The 16717-nt window shown below is 42.8% G+C and overlaps 1 protein-coding gene across 2 annotated transcripts in view; it reads left to right on the top strand.

Moving 5' to 3' along the window:
- The window catches only part of LOC120421385 (serine proteinase stubble), a 242749-nt gene that overhangs the window by 186526 nt on the left and 39506 nt on the right, over positions 1-16717 (top strand). Inside the window, exons 7-11 of one of the 2 annotated variants that reach the window (XM_039584592.2) lie at positions 9065-9419; positions 9850-10148; positions 10229-10374; positions 10433-10715; positions 15155-15344. In XM_039584592.2, coding sequence (XP_039440526.1) covers positions 9065-9419; positions 9850-10148; positions 10229-10374; positions 10433-10715; positions 15155-15344 — 1273 coding nt within the window. Of the gene's footprint in view, positions 1-9064; positions 9420-9834; positions 10149-10228; positions 10375-10432; positions 10716-15154; positions 15345-16717 lie in introns of both variants that reach the window. The other variant, XM_039584584.2, reaches the window with a different exon arrangement.

Below are 16717 nucleotides of genomic sequence, written 5' to 3'. Positions count from 1 at the left end.
CTGCTCTACGACTCCACGCAGCCACCCGTTCCGCCCGTGATCGTCGACGATGAACACCATCGTTCCCGGCTCCATCGGCTTGCTCTCCTCCAGCCATTTGCTTCGCGGATTCAGTGACGGCAGGTATTCTCTCAGCCACCGCTTCCATAGTTTGTCTGCGATGTACTGCGAGCGCTTGTAGGTACTTCGAAGGGCGTCGGCTAAGTCAGTTGGTGCGATGCTGGGATCTTCAAGCCCGGAGGAGCTGCACGGAGAAAAAAGAGTTCCCAAAATCGTGAACAAGCGTTCATGAAAATGGGAACCTCGAACAAAGTGTTCAAATCCCATGGTACGATTTTGAAAAACGTACCATGAAATTTGAACACTTTGTTCGTGGTTCCCATTTTCATGAACGCTTGTTCACGACTTTGGGAACTCTTTTTTCTGCGTGTGCCTCGGACGAAATGGTTCGGAGTAAGTGCTTCAGCGTTAGAAGATTCTTGAGGCGTGTACACCAACGGCCTAGAATTGATGATCTCCTCGGTTTCAGCCATAACGGTGAGGAGGATCTCGTCGTTCATCCGGTTGTCCCCGTACAAAGCTTTCATGGTCGTCTTTGCAGTGCGCACCATCCTTTCCCAGATGCCTCCCATATGGGGGGCTGATGGAGGATTGAAACTCCAGCGGGTACGAGCGTTGGTGAACACGTTGGCACTTGCGACGTCAATCCGGCGAATCTGCTCCTTGAGCTCCTTTTCTGCTGCCTTAAAGTTCGTGCCGTTGTCCGAAAAAATGGCAATCGGAGGCCCCCTGCGCAACACGAAACGTCGAATAGCCATAATGCAAGAATCCGCATCCAGCCGGTGTGCCACCTCCAGGTGAATTGCTCGGGTGTTAAGACACGTGACGAGAGCAATCCATCGTTTTTCCACCCGTCTTCCAACGGTTACATCGATTGGGCCAAAATAGTCTAATCCAACGTAACTGAACGGTTTAACAAAAGGTGTAAGGCGTTCAATCGGAAGCGGTGCCATACGTGGTGGCTGCGGTTTTGCGCTGTTAAGTTTGCACACCAGGCATCTCTGCGTCACTTTCAGCACGGTCGCTCGAATTGTTGGAATATAAAAACGCTGGCGCAATTCGTTTACAATCGTTTCCCGATTCCCGTGAGCGTAACGCTGGTGGTAGAGTTCGATTAGGCGTTCGGTGATCAAATGTTTCTTCGGCAAAATCACGGGGAAACGCGTATCGTACGGCGCGTACTCCGCCGCAGCAGTTCGACCATCGACGCGCAGCACGTTGAATTCGTCCAGATATGGTCCCAGATGATACAGCGCACTGGACTTATCGATCGGTATCCACTTCTCCTGGGTAAGCTCTCGATTTCGCTGTAAAGTTGCAATCTCGTCAGCGTAGTACTCACCCTGCGCCTGTCGCCACAACATGTGTTCTGCACGCTCGTATTCTTCCTGCTTCAGAGGAACGTGACTTGACCTGATTGACCTAGACGCTGTCGACTTCATCTTCTCCGGCACCTCTACCACCTCGATCGGAAGTCGCTGAACTCTCCGTCGACAGTTGGAAATGAATCGGAGAACACAGCAGGCGGTGCGCAGCAAAACATTCCATCGGGAGATCCGCGAAACGTCAATCAGCTGGTCGGAGATTACCGCCGTATGGTACAGGAAACAGGCTCGAAGCTCTTCGGTTGTGTTTGGCGGAGGGAGCGGTTGCGTCGGCCACATGTGTTCTGGGCTGTACAGGAAACTTGGCCCACAGAACCATGGCCCAAACGAATCCAGGCAGGGTCCTTTTCCCCACTTAGTGAGCCAATCGGCAATGTTCAGCTTTGTTGATATCCAGCGCCACTCGTCCAGCTTCGTTTCTTGCTGTATTTCCCCAATGCGAAAGGCCACGAACGGTTTGTACTTCCGCTGTTCTGAGCGTATCCAGGACAGCACTGTCCGGGAATCCGACCAAATCACCCGTTTTGCGAATTTCAGGTCATGATTCACTTCGATGGTGTTCATCAACCGGACGCCTAACACAGCAGCTTCCAGTTCCAGGCGAGGTATTGAGACCTGCTTCAGTGACGCTACTTTTGTTTTGGCCATAACCAGTGAACACTTCACGCCGTCCTCTGTCAGCAGTCGAAAATACGCCACACAGCCGTATCCCTGTTCGCTGGCATCCACGAACACGTGCAGTTGCAGCGTTCCGTATGCTTCAGGAGGAAAACCTCGCAGGTAGCAGCGTGGGATCATCACTTGTTCCACCAGCGGCAGAAGCGTTCTCCATTGCGTCCATTTCAAGTAGCTGCAGTCGTCGATTTCGTCGTCCCAATCGAACCCGAGTCGCCAGAGACCTTGCAAAAGCATTTTTCCGTGGACCGTAAAGATCGCCAGCAAACCTAACGGGTCAAACAAGCTCATAATGCAGCTAAGCGCGATTCGTTTTGTCGGGCGCTTCGAGGTGTTCAAATAGGGCATCAGATCGTCGCGAATGGTGGTCGAAAATCTGAAAACGTCCTCCTTGGGGTACCAGATGATTCCGAGTACTCGCTCAGAAACGCCGTTCGTGCTCTGGTGCAGCGAAATTTTTTCTGCTCGTTCGGTTTCTCCCATTTCACGCATAAATTTCCCTGAATTTGAAACCCAGTTGCGAATTATAAAACCGGCTTTGGAGTGTACATGCCGCACCTGTTTCGCGAGCTCGATGGCCTCCTCCTCCGTTGCGGTGCTGTCTAGATAATCATCCACGTAATGGTTTTGGATGATCGCCTTGGCCGCCCTCGGGAATTGCTCGGCATGTTCGTCCGCGTTCAAATTCTTCACGTACTGGGCAGATGAGGGGGAACACGCTGAACCGAACGTGGCAACGTCCATAAGAAAGACCTCCGGAGGTGCTGAAGGTTCGGCGCGGTACAAAAATCGTTGAGAGTGCCTGTCCTCCTTCTTGATCTTCAATTGGTGGTACCGTAAAACGGGGTGACTTTGATAGCCGGGGTGACTTTGATAGGTTTGTGATTTTTCCGAAAAATTAAGAGTACAATTAAAATACGTAAGGAATGGTTTAGAAACATACTGACCGTGGTAGAGAAGTGTTCAAAGTACCTCAAGAAGAACTTTTCATAAAATTTTGACAAGTTTAAAAAGTAAGTTAACTATAGTTAAGAAAATGTTGATGAAAGTCATAATTTTAAACTTCTCAAAGTGTCATGATTTTCTCAATGAACATGATTTTTAATCGGAAAACGGAATGCATTTTCGGATTCTTTGGACAATTTTCCACTAGGAGAAGGTTAAAAAAGTTTGTAAAAAATAAATAATATGTGTTTTTGAAACACAATTATAAAAACTCTCTAAATTTATAGGCAATTTCAGTTGAACAAATTTCATTTAAAATGTGAAAACTTGAGATTCGTGCTTCGAATTCAGTATAAAATGCAATATAAATCGATAATTTTATAAACAAAACTAGTGTTAACAAATTTCAGGCAAAATTCCGACTTTTTAACGATTTAACCTAAAATTTATATGTATTTTGCTTAAAAGCTAATACACTTAGTTAAATAAATATAAACATTGATTTTTTTTTTCTTAAATACTATATCAGCTACTTTAGTGATGGTACATTTAACGTAAAAATGAAGTTTGAACATCTTAAATATGATTTTAACAAGGAAAACTATGACTATCAAAGTCATCCCGGAATTCAAACTAAGATTTTTTAACGTAACTATTTTTCTAAACATTATTGAAAAAACTTTTTTTCCGAAATAGTGCATGGACTTTGTGTGGCCTACCCTAGTACATGTTTTAAAAATAATAATCTTAAGAAAAACCTTACCTGTTGGAAAATATTCCAAAAACAAATTGAAATCCTATCAAAGTCACCCCGGTTTACGGTACATTTCGCAAATGTCGCCTGCAAACGCCACCGGTTGCTGCCGAAACTTTTGAACCACAGCTGGTAAAGATGTCAACAAATCCGGCCCGGCGAGCAACTGCGAGTTGAGAGACACTCCGTCGACCTTTGCTGCTGCATCCCACACCAAGCGGACTTTGTTAGGCTTTTTGGGGTTAAGCACGACGTTCAGCGGCAAGTACCAAGTCCGATTCGGATCCGCTTCGGCTAACTCCTCCGTTGTTGCGACGTGGGCGTATTGCTTCTCCTGATACTGCTGGATTTGCTCTCGTACCGCTCGTTCAAGTACTGGGTTCTTTTGTAGGCGACGTTCAAGACTGCACAGTCGTTTCAGCGCCATTTTATAGCTGTTAGGGAACCGGAAATCTTCGCTTCTCCACAAGAGACCCGTTTCGAACCGATCACCGACACGGACTGTTGTGTTCCTCAGGATTTCATTCGCACGCCGATCTGCATCAGATTCTGGCACCTTTCCGGTCACAACTCCTACGTCTTCTGCTGTGAAGTACTCTCGCATGTGGTCGTGAAGTTCTTGATTTGAGAGACCACCGTGTACGCCGAGGAAACCTTTCGCTGGAGCTGCTGCTTTCGGTCCATATATTGTCCAACCCAAATGCGTGCGTACTGCTATCGGTTCATTCGGCGCTCCAATGCGGGATTCCTGGGGGGCGTACAGATGGATATTGTTGAGCCCGATCAGCAAGCGCGGCTCTTTTCCGGTCTGGTCTTCTGCAGACACGCCTCGTAGATGTTCATACTGGTCAATAACCGACTGGAAGTTGATGGTTTGGCGAGGCAGGTACAGTTTCCGCACAGTGTGGGCGTCAGCTAGATCAAGCCAGCGCTCCCCGGATGTTCCTCGAATTTTCAGCGACATACATTTTGAAGAAGCTTCTTGGCGAACGATATTCCCGGTCCACTGCAGAAGCAGCGGCTGCGGCTTTCCAACTGCTCCGAGTTCACGTACCAGACTGTCCTCGATCAGCGTCATATCGGAACCTTCATCCAAATACGCACACGTTTCGATCGTCTTCGAACCGTACTTGACCACGACTGGAACTATTCGAAAAATGACGGTGAGGTTAGCGGTAAGGTGCGCATGGTGGTGGCCCACGTTGGTGTTTGGGGCATCTGGTACCGGCAGGGAACTCGTTGGCTTCGTGACTTCGTCACGGTGTGCTAGCGGATGGTGATGCTGCCGACAACTCCCCACGTTACAAGTGATCTTGAACTTGCACCAGCCTTCGTGTTCGTTCAAACATCGTTCGCATAGCTTCCATCTCTGCACAGCAGCAAGTCGTTGTTGTGGCTTCAAGCGACGAAATTCATCACAGTTCCGGATGCGATGTCCCACTTTCTCACAGATCCGGCACGGCGGAAATTGCTTCGGTACACTTGGTTGTTCGCTCCCTTCCGGTTTGCCGCAATGTGAGTTCACATGTCCACGATTCTTTCCCCTAGGCTTCTCCGCCCGGCTGCCCGATGTCTTCGACTCAACCACAAGCGTAACTTCGCTGGCTTCACGTACAATTATTGAGATAAACTCAGCAAACGTACGAAGTGTGATCTTCTCCGCGAACCTTTTGTACTGGACCCATTCTCGCTTGGTTGCGGCCGGAAGTTTTTCTACCATCTCTTGGATCAAAGACGGGTTTACAAGATGGTCCTGCGACTCAGTAGCCTCCAGGTGATCGCAAAGTTCTTGTACTGCCATCCCAAATGGAATAAAAGTCTCTAGCCGGTCGGCTCGCGGAGCTTCAGTCCTTTGTACCTTCTGTTGCAGCGCGTGGATGAGTTGTTCTGGTCGACCGTATAGCATACGCAGCGTTTCAATTAGTTGAGGAACGCCCTCTGGTAGCATCAGTCGGCCTCTGACTCTCTCCCGGGCCCTTCCAACTATGCAACCCTGCAACCGGATAAGGTTCTCCACGTTGGTGAATCCGCAAGCCTTGGTTGAGTTGGTGTAGCTGCTATAAAACAGTGGCCAATCTTCTATAGTTCCGTCAAAATCCGGAAGACTCTTCGGAAGCACTTGGCGTGCTGCAAGCTGAGCCTTTGTTGGACCGTCTTCGTACCGAGGTTGAGGTGGGATTTCCGAATGCTCTTCTTCGCAGTTAACGCCATTTCCGTCATCCGAGCTCGTTTCCGGATCAGTTTCACCGTTTTTTGACGATTCCGGTTGGTTGTTCTTTGATGACCGACTTGAGGATAAATCCTTCGAAGATGATGTTTTGCTCTTCCCCTTTCCCGGTTTTACTTCCGGGTTCCGTTTAGGGGTTGTTTGAGCTTCGTCCTTGCCGGCCTTGCCCTCGACCTTGTCCGCCTTGCTCCCAGCTTTGTCCTTAGCGAAGTCCTTGGACAGAGAGGCTTTCCGGCGCGCGAAGTCTTTTTGTAGCTCCTTTTTGCGCTGCTGGAATTCAGCCTCCGCGGCCAACTGCTTCTCCAGGATCTCTTTCTCCTGTGCCAGCCGTTGTTCATTAAACTCTCGCTCCTGCTGAAGCTTCCTCTCCGCCATGTCCCGCGCTTGTTTCATCTGCCTTTCCCAAACGGTCTTAGCCATATTGAACTCCTTCTCCGCCTGTGCCATGCTATCGTCCAGAAGCTGCATCTTTATATTCATTTTCTCTTCGGCGGATAGGCCAGATTCGTCGCCGTTTATATCTTCAGTGTTCGGCTTAGACTCGGACAAAGAAGAATCTTCGGAGCGCGTTTCCTCTTCCTCGATGGACTCGGACGCGTTGGCTAAACACTGTTCGCACAGGAACCCTTCGTTCTCCTCATCAGTGTAGTCTTCAACGCAGTCGGAATGGAACCGTGCCTGACATTCATCGCAGGCAACCATTTCGTCGGTGTCCTCACCGTCGCACTTTGGGCACGCCCCGGGCATCTCGTTTGAGGTTATAAATTTTTGAGGATGTTGGTGGGTGATTCGGATAGGTGGTCCCAAAACGCAATTCTTGTAGCAGCTCGTAATTTTTAATTCAGCTCAAACTAAAATTAAATATTTCTATTAGTTCGATAATCAATTTTTAGGCCAATTATACCTACAATTTATAGTTTACACCTTTACCGAACCTCAACGTGTGCACCGTGCGGTCTGGGGTGAGTTGACCGGTTTCTAGCTCTAAATTTAAAGGAAAATAAGAAATGGGTTGCTTCTTGCAAACAATGAAACAAATTACTCACAAATCGATGCTCGCAAATTGAATTATTCACCGAAAGCTAGTTAATTTAATAAAGAAAAGTAAACGTGTTCTTCACGTGCAATAAACGTGCTTTTTCAAAGAAAGACTTTCTACTTCTGACAGGCTATGCTACTTTCATCTGACGCTAGTTTTGCAAGGTTTGTTTATACGCAAGGTTCTTCAGCATCGTCGACGTCCAGTGATGCCAACACTTACTCAAAGCAGTTATTAGAGCTATGTTTCTTGAGAAGCTCTTGTTCAAGATTAAGTAAGAACTTATAGACTGCAGTAAGCTTTAATGCGGTTTTATCGCAGAGTAAAACGCGTAGTAATGTGACCGTAGCGCATGCACATATTTGTTTGCAGGAGGTAATTCCGAAAAAGATTTTTGGAAATGTTTTTTTGTCGTTGGATTACAACAATGGTGTTAATTATTTTACAAATCATTTTATTTATTCATTGAACGGCCGCGACTTTTGAAGACACTCCGCGGGACATTTTTTTCCAATCTTGAAACGCCTAATTCTGGTCCGGATGCGTCGTGCCGATTTTGCGTGTCGGAGAGGTTATGCAACAGGCCGTCAGGGCAGTTCTCACGAACATCCTTATCAGCAAGATCCACACCCAGATGAATCAACTGACCGAAACTTTGCGTCTTTCGAAAGACTTCTGGCTCTGATGGACTCCTCCGTAGTCACGGGAACGGCGGCCATATTGATGATTTGCGTGTTGCTCGACGTGCCGGAAGATAACATAATTTTGGCCATGCATTCTAAATGGCGAAATTGGCTTGCACTTGATCGTGTAGACCTTGCCGAAGGTACTAATCATTACCTCCACGCTGGATCCAGTAATTATCGAAATATTTTACGTGATTCCCGGGTTCTTGAACTTTGGTGATCGGTTCTTGTCACTAAACTGACTGACTGTTCGAATATTTAGTGATTTGACAGATCAAGTTCAAAGACTCTTGAATTATGCTTTCATTAAACGGAGAAGTTTTAGTTCAGTTTTAAGGCAGTTTTGGCAATGTAAAATGGTCTTAAAAATAACCTCTCTGGGATAACTTCAAGTCAAACAACGAAGAGTGACATAAAACTATGTGTCATGCTTCTAAAGTGCTCTTGAAGATACTTTTAAGAGATTTCTATCGTAAATCTTGAAAGTTTTGTCTTATATCATTACAACACCGAGTAGCAAATTTTAAATCTTTTATAAAAGTTGCTAAGAAGTAGAAGCATTTTGCTTGTTACTTGGATATATCGGTTTGGTTAGTCTGAAGTTTAGATATTCTCACAGCAATTCCCAAAAAGACATAAATACAGTACGATCAAAATGCTAACCAAAATTGTTTACTTTTTTGCGTGATCATTGCATGTAATCTTATTACTCAACTCGCTCCCCAAGCCAAAGAATTAGGTTTTCGGCGCTATAAATAATTTCTCCCGACAAAAACCATACGTACTCAAGTAGTTCCGAAGGAAGTTCTCACCATCCGAAAGTCAGCTCGGACGTGCGTTACTTGAGTCACCGCGCGCGTCGACTGATGAATGAAACTTATACGAGAGAAGCGAATGAACAGCGTGGTCGGGTAGTGCTCATTGAGTGGCTTCGTTTTCAGTTGGATTTGTTTACATTCCCAACGATTGGGGAGGGAACGCTCATTTTGCAAGCTGTAGTTTGTTTTTGTTTAGATGAAAATAGTTTCGTCGTTTGGGTTATGGAATAGCAAAGCTGATGGAAAGCGAAGATCAGATTTCGCAACCGTATGAATTTCTTGACTCTGTGCCATCTCGCCTACGCTTGTTTACCGGTTTCGGATATTCCGTTGTTGGCAATGGATGAGATCTGCTGATTTTGCAGATCCTGGATTAATAATGAAATTTGTGATGGAGACGCGTGGTTCTTCAGTACCAACGTATTTAAAACCTATCAGTATCTCTAACCCACAATCTCTCCCTCTTTTTTTGCAGGTATTTCGAGAAGCTCCACCACGATGTGGAGTCGATGGAAAGCATCGATTCTACTGGTCACCATATACTGGATAGCGAAGGCATCGTCCGGCAGTGCCGCCACTAGTCAATACAACAACTTTAAGATCACCCCGAAGCCGTGCACGGTCAACGGAATCGAAGGCACCTGTATGTTCGTGTGGGAATGCATCAAATCCGAGGGCCAACATGTGGGCGTGTGCATGGACTCGTTCATGTTCGGCTCGTGCTGCTCGCACAACCTCACCGACAATGTGATACCGCAAAACTACCATCAGACTGTGACGTACCGTCCGAAGCCGGGCGGTAGCAATAAGTATAAGCCACCGAAACCTAGGTAATGTAAAGCGATGGTTTTAGGCTATTTTGTTTTTTTTTACCGTGTGCTAATCACCACTAATTGCTGGACGTGTACTGTCAAAGTTATTAAAACACATGTTGTTTAACTCAATAGTAAAAAGGTGAATCTAAACTTATTCAAAAGATAAGTAAACAATATTTTTTTTCACTTTTTATTTTTCATGGAGACGCATGGCTGCCGGTTAAATATAATTGAACTCCACAATAGTTTTCCTTTGGCAGCACACGTTCAAGCCCTGTTACCTTTACCATCCCAAGCCAATAGCGATACTAATTACGTAATTTCCCCATTCTATTCCACCCCCTCCATGCTTGTGTGTGTCACCCTACCAACAACGTGTCCCCACGCGCGCGCCCAATTTGGAACCATTAATCGTTTTAAAAACAAGCAGTACTTTTGTTAGTAGCAATGGCTACACGACCATTTACCGGCCGGGAAACGGCGGAACGCTGGTGATCCGACCATCACATAACCAACAACAGCATCAGTACCAGCATCAGCATCACCACTACCACAAACCGCAACAATCTTCCTCCAGTAGTTCTAGTAGCAGCTTTAGCAGCAGCAGTAGCAGTAGTCAAAACGCCGTTATCAGTCAACAACATTTTAGTCAAAAGCCAACAGAGGGCACTGTAAATAAACACTCTACCTTATCAACGCCGGCGCAGTTGGACCTCGAGATGGCTGCCAGCAGCATGGCAACGGGTTCGTGTCTTCGCTGACAGCATCGTTACATGGAGTTACGTTTCTACTTTGTTGCTCTCTCTCTCTTTCTCTTGGGGCAGGCATCTCCACCACCCACTGGCAAGTCACGACGGAGCCCAGTTTCATCACGAAAACGCGGCCCCCAAAGCCAAGCAAACCGTCGAAGAAACCGATTCTATCGATTTCGAACAACATTCAAAGCACTGCATTGAAACCAAAACCATCGGTAAGGATAACTTCTTCATTTCCAACTCAGCGAAACTAACCCCACTCCCAACTTTTAGGCCAAGCCGACGAAACCAACTACCACTACCGTTAAATATACGACCACAACTAGTATAGTAAGTACGACCACCCCGAGGACGACGACGACGACGCCAGTGCCAACGTACCCCACGACGGAGGCGTTCGAATCGAGTACCTCGTCATACTTTGGCACAAACACGAGTCTGGGGGCGGTGGCTGTGTCATCATCATCTGTGATCGACGGCGAAGGATATTCGTCGTCCCCCGAGCTGTACACGGCCGCCCCCGGCCGGTACACTCTGTCAGCCGCGAGGAACTATGGTGGGTATTGTTATTTTTTACCTTCTCATTTATTTTCTAATGACACAACCGGCAGTGTTGATGAATAACCAAAAAAAAAAAACGATGTAAAAGAACTTTGTATGGGGTAATTTTGTAAGTTCATCATTATTTTTCCAAAATATGGTTTTGATAAAATCTAAAAGGACTCTAAAATACAAATAATGGACAAAACAACTAATCTACCAGTACTAACTTGTTCAAGGGAGTCATATAGTCTTCTTGTAATGGTGAACCCGAGCAGGTTTAAGTAACTGGAAAAGTGCAAGTTCTGTTATTGTCAGGAGTTCAGAACTTGGCGATTGTCCACGCTCCATACAAAAAATATTTTATTTGTATGGAAATTGTCCACGTCCGGGGGGGAGGTTCAAATTTAAAAAAAAAGTGTCCACGTGGTTTATGGATGGCCCCTTTACACAATTTGTCATAAAAATACATTTCCATGTTATCTAGACGCAAATTTAAACTTTGAGTTAATATTTAATAAACTCCCCGACCCTTCGATGAAATATTTCGATTTACCCAACAGAATGCAGGGAAAGAACTCCTCATTCATGATGCAAAATATCAAACAAGCATTTTTTATTTAATGTTAAAAAGTATATGGTACCACAAGTACCTACGCAATTAACAAAATTTGTACCTATACAATCAGAATCGAAAACTGAACAAATGTCTGTCTATCTGTGTGTATGTGTGTCTGTGTTATCTAAATTGTCACTCAGTTTCCTCAGCACTGCCTGTACCGATTTCGTCCAAACCGGTCGCATTTGTCTCAGTTTAGCGTCCCATAGATCAAGTTCCAACAAAATTGAATTTTCTATAAGTAGGGGAACTGTATACCCTTTTTCAGTCTATTTCTATTATCGGCCTATCAGCACTTTGATCATGAATTACAGCTTTCATAAAGTGTTTTTGACTGTTCCAAAGTAATAAATAGCTCAAATAAAAGTGAGCAAGCAACTCTCCATTGTTGATACATCTAAAAATGTTGATTTAATAGCGGAAAACGGCAAATGTGATGAGAATTGGTCGAACGGCTTTGAGTGATTAAAATGGGTAAAGTTCCCCTAGTTCAATCGAAAGACCTTCCACCACGGCTACATCACGACTGTCATCCAGATACAAAGCGAGTGAAGTCAAAATCGAACCAAGATCGAACCAAGTTTTTGGCGCGTGGCGTTTGAAATGGTCTAATATCACGCATCGGTCATAATTTACACAAATTTAAAGCTTTTTTTAGTTTATTTTTTTCCCTTGAAAAGATTTATATTTAATTTCGGATTTGAACTAGTAGAACAGCATTTAATTCCATCGAGCACCTAACGTTGGCATATCAGCACTTTTATGTATTTAAAACTAGTTAAAAACATTTTCAATCTTTAATTTAATACGACGAAGTTGACTTTATAGCTGTCGGCCACCATTGCTAGTACCAACCACTAGTGTCTTCCTTTTAACTACAAGGACTTCGCCGCCCTGGGCTCCTAAGTGTTTGAGTACGGCACGGAGCGACGGCACCGGATACCCATATTTACACAAAGAATTTTAGAGCGCCCGCCGCGGGATTCGAACCAGCAACCTCTGGATTGTGAGTCCAGTGCGCGGTCCGATTGGTCCACACGGGCGGGACAATTTAATATGTATTCTAAAAAAAATCGTTTAGTTTAGAGTATTGTGATGTATGTATTGATTGATGGTCAAGTAGAATTTGTAATATTTTGATTTAATATTCTAATACAGTATGTAAAAAAAGTATATTTACTCCTTGGGCATTATGCACATATTGTGATGAAACATCTAAACAATTTAATGTTGGCATAAACCTAGTACTACGTTTTGTTCAGAAACTCATGCCAAAAAATTTGTTACAAAAATCTCATAAAAAAATGATTTATATAAAAAGTTATATATCAATACTATTACAAAAATCAAAAAAGGTGCAAAAAAAGTTTGTACACCTTTCGAAAAATTAACATAAAAAAAGTTATTTGATGACAAATCGCCACAAGTCCAGTCTCCCAACTCCAAATAGGCATCCTTGACTGATTAAAAAAATAATTGGGATTGAATATGAAGTTTACTTACTACTTAGTATAAAAGTTTATATAACTCTGGAAATTCTATTTAAGAGTGAGTTTTTCACCAATGTGTAACAGGTCGTATCGAGGTGCTCCGATTTGGATGAAACTTTCAGCGTTTTTTTGTCTATACAACTGATGAACTCATGCCAAATATGAGACCTCTACGACAAAGGGAAGTGGGGTAAAACGGGCTTTGAAGTTTGAGGTCGAAAAAACATAAAAAATCTTAAAAAAAACTAACGTTGTAAAATGTTTGTTATAGAAAAATCGAAAAACTATGAGAAAAACTGCGATTGGCCAAACAGTTAATACCGTAGGCTTATAGTCCATGAAATTACCTATCTTTTGATCTAAGGGAGTATGGGTGTTGGAGGCTGTTGCAAAAAGTTATCAAGGTTTAAAAAAAATCCATTTTTGACAGTAATTTGCAAAAGCTATGAGAAAAAGTCAAACCAATCCTGGATGTCTATGGCACATTGTAAAGGGCTTCAAAAGACCTTTCGAATGCATCTAAGAGAGTTGGAATTGATAAAGTTTTACGGAAATGCGAGCAATTTTAAGATTTTTTATGTTTTTTCGACCTCAAACTTCAAAGCCCGTTTTACCCCACTTCCCTTTGTCGTAGAGGGCTTATATTTGGCATGAGTTCATCTCATGTATAGACAAACAAACGCTGAAAGTTTCATCCAAATCGGAGCACCTCGATACGACCTCTAGAACAAACCGAGCAATATTTACAAATACTGCCTCTTAAAACTTATCTAAACTAAATTTTGCAAACTTTTAATTCAACTGAATGTCAATATATTACCATAGAATTGCTAAATAAACATTTTGGAGTGGGTATAACACCGTTTTGGGGGTCTTTGTAACGATAGAATAGATTTTTCGTTGGAATTTCGTACCAACCCGGAATTACGTCGTCGGAAAATCCGCCGGCATCTGAACCGGTCCACGATTCACAAGTCTATCTATGTGGCATCGGAAAGGGCATAAAATTTCCGAGCTTTTGATACCCATATATCTAGGTTTTCTGTAAAACCCACGTTTTTAAATACCTAGGTAAAAACGTTGTTATGGTTTCATTTGAGCAACCTGCCAAAACTGTATGGACTTTCGTATTTTTTTTTCTCGTGGATGCCTATTTGGAGTTGAGAGACTGGATTTATGGTGAGTTGTCAACAAATAACTTTATTTATGTTAATTTTTCGAAAGGTGTACAAACTTTTTTTGCACCTCTTTCGATTTTTGTAATAGTGTTTGTTATATAACTTTTTTATGGAAATCATCTTTTCATGAGCTTTTTGTAACAAAATGTTCGGCATGAGTTTCTGAACAAAATGTAGTACTAGGTTTATGTCAATTAAATTGTTTAGATGATTCATCACAATATGTGCATAGTGCCCAAGAGGTGTAAATACTTTTTTTACATACTGTACGTATTACTTCTAATTATCTCAAATAAAAAAGCAAAAGATAGTGAAAAATTACAAAATTATATTTTGGAAAAATAATTATGTTTTTCATACGACCTTTTCAAAAACCACATGTAAACAATATTGACAGCGCCTCTGGCGGTGACTTCAGGAACTGCATGCGTGTCAGATCCTTGCCTTCCACACGAGTCCAAAAGATCGTAGATATGGCAACTCTGCCAATACTTTTTGAGACTAGATCTTAATTGAACCTAGTTAGTTCCATAAAAAAGCTTGGTATTTTGCTCAGAAACAAACAAAACCCTAAAATCCAGATGATAATCATTTCCGGATCTTTCGTGTTGCACATCTAACCACGTAGGTGGATTAAGTTAATTTTTTTTAAAGTTAATCTGCTATTCGAATTTACGGATCATAAACAACTTTTAGTTAAATTCCTTTGAATCTGCTATAAATGGTTACCGCTAAAATAATCAAAAATTTTTTTTTAATAAAAATAATAATGATTGTTACTCGTCGAAAAATTGCTGAAATTCCGGCAGATATCTGTATTAAAGTGCCGTTTGCCAAACTACACAACACACAGCAAACAGAATGTTTCCTCGGCAGACAGGTTTCAACACAACCCTAAAGTTATGCGCCTGCTGATTTCAACCCGGCACTGTCCAAACAAAGTTTTCCACAGATCCTCTGAATTACTCTGTCCCGTTAAATTCATGACTATATCAATTCCGGAGCTTCCATTGTCCCGAAACCCGTTGCGCCCACAACAGTTTTGGGCGGGAAAACTTTTCAACGTACCGAACCATGCCATCATCATACGCTACATGTTGTATAGCAAAACTAGAATAATTCACTCATCGTTTTCTCCTCTCATTTTTTTTTGTTCCTACTTTCACAGAGTGCGGTGTGCAAACGATGGGCCGACCGGAAACGCGCATCGTGGGCGGCAAGAACGCCCCGTTTGGCCGGTGGCCCTGGCAAGTGTCGGTCCGGCGGACGTCCTTCTTTGGCTTCTCGAGCACACACCGGTGTGGCGGGGCCGTCATCAACGACAACTGGATCGCCACGGCCGGTCATTGTGTAGATGAGTAAATGAGTTTGTTTCCTAAAATCGTGTTTTTTCTATTCTCTATAAAAGTGCACATTATAAATATTCATGTTTGTTTATTTTAAAAGGTACATGAAAAGGTTAATGGGTTTATCAATGTGATTTTGTTGAAACTTTTATTTGTACACGTTGCTTACAGACTGTTATGAATACTATTGCCGAGTTCCAATAACAGGAATTAACAATTTAAGGTTTTTTTTAAATTTATATTTATTTTGATTTTCTCTTCCGTGTACATTCATTCAGTTAAAATATTATTGAGTGTCCAATCACAATCGATGACTTTTCACCTCAATTTTAAATACAAGCAACTTTCATTTATTCATGAAATATTGTAGCTTTCGCTATTCAGTGATTTCAAATGTAGGAGGTCCTACATGTACAAAAGGGAAAAGGGATACCTTAAAACTAACTTATAAACTATATAAAGAGCGGATCAATGCAGCTGAAGACTGCAATGATTTTTGTCGAAATGCATCAATTATCTTATTGGACATAACATCCAAAGTGTCAACTTCGGCTAATTGATGAAGTTCACTGGTGCTGAACAAGGGAGGAAGTTTCAGAATCATTTTCAGAATTTTGTTCTGAATCCTCTGAAGTTTTTTCTTCCTGGTTAAGCAACAGCTTGTCCAGATCGGCACAGCATAAAGCATGGCAGGTCTGAAAATTTGTTTATAAATTAACAGTTTATTCTTGAGACAAAGTCTAGAATTCCTGTTTATAAGTGGGTACAAACATTTAATATATTTGTTACATTTAACCTGGATACTTTCAATGTGATCCTTGTAAGTAAGGTTTTTGTCAAAAGCAAGTCCAAGATATTTCACTTGATCCTCCCACTTTAAATTTACCTCATTCATCTTTATAATGTGATGACTTTTTGGTTTAAGTAAATCAGCCCTTGGTTTGTGAGGGACAATAATAAGTTGAGTTTTTGCAGCATTTGGAGTAATTTTCCATTCTTTCAAATAAGAATTGAAAATATCCAGGCTTTTTTGTAATCTTCTTGTGATGACACGAAGGCTTCTACCTTTGGCGGAGATGCTTGTATCATCAGCAAAAAGTGATTTCTGACATCCTGGGGGCAAATCAGGCAAGTCAGAAGTAAAAATATTGTATAAAATTGGACCCAAAATGCTTCCTTGAGGGACGCCGGCACGTACAGGTAGTTGATCAGATTGGCTATTCTGATAACATACCTGCAGAGTACGATCCATCAAATAATTTTGGATAATTTTCACGATATAAATCGGAAAATTAAACCTTTTTAATTTCGCAATCAAACCTTTATGCCAAACACTGTCAAATGCTTTTTCTATGTCTAGAAGAGCAGCGCCAGTAGAATAGCCC

This window comes from Culex pipiens, chromosome 3 (assembly GCF_016801865.2).
Source record: "Culex pipiens pallens isolate TS chromosome 3, TS_CPP_V2, whole genome shotgun sequence".
Lineage (NCBI taxonomy): Eukaryota > Metazoa > Arthropoda > Insecta > Diptera > Culicidae > Culex > Culex pipiens.
Note: the sequence above shows the minus strand (reverse complement) of the source record. Positions and strands in the feature narration are given on the sequence as shown.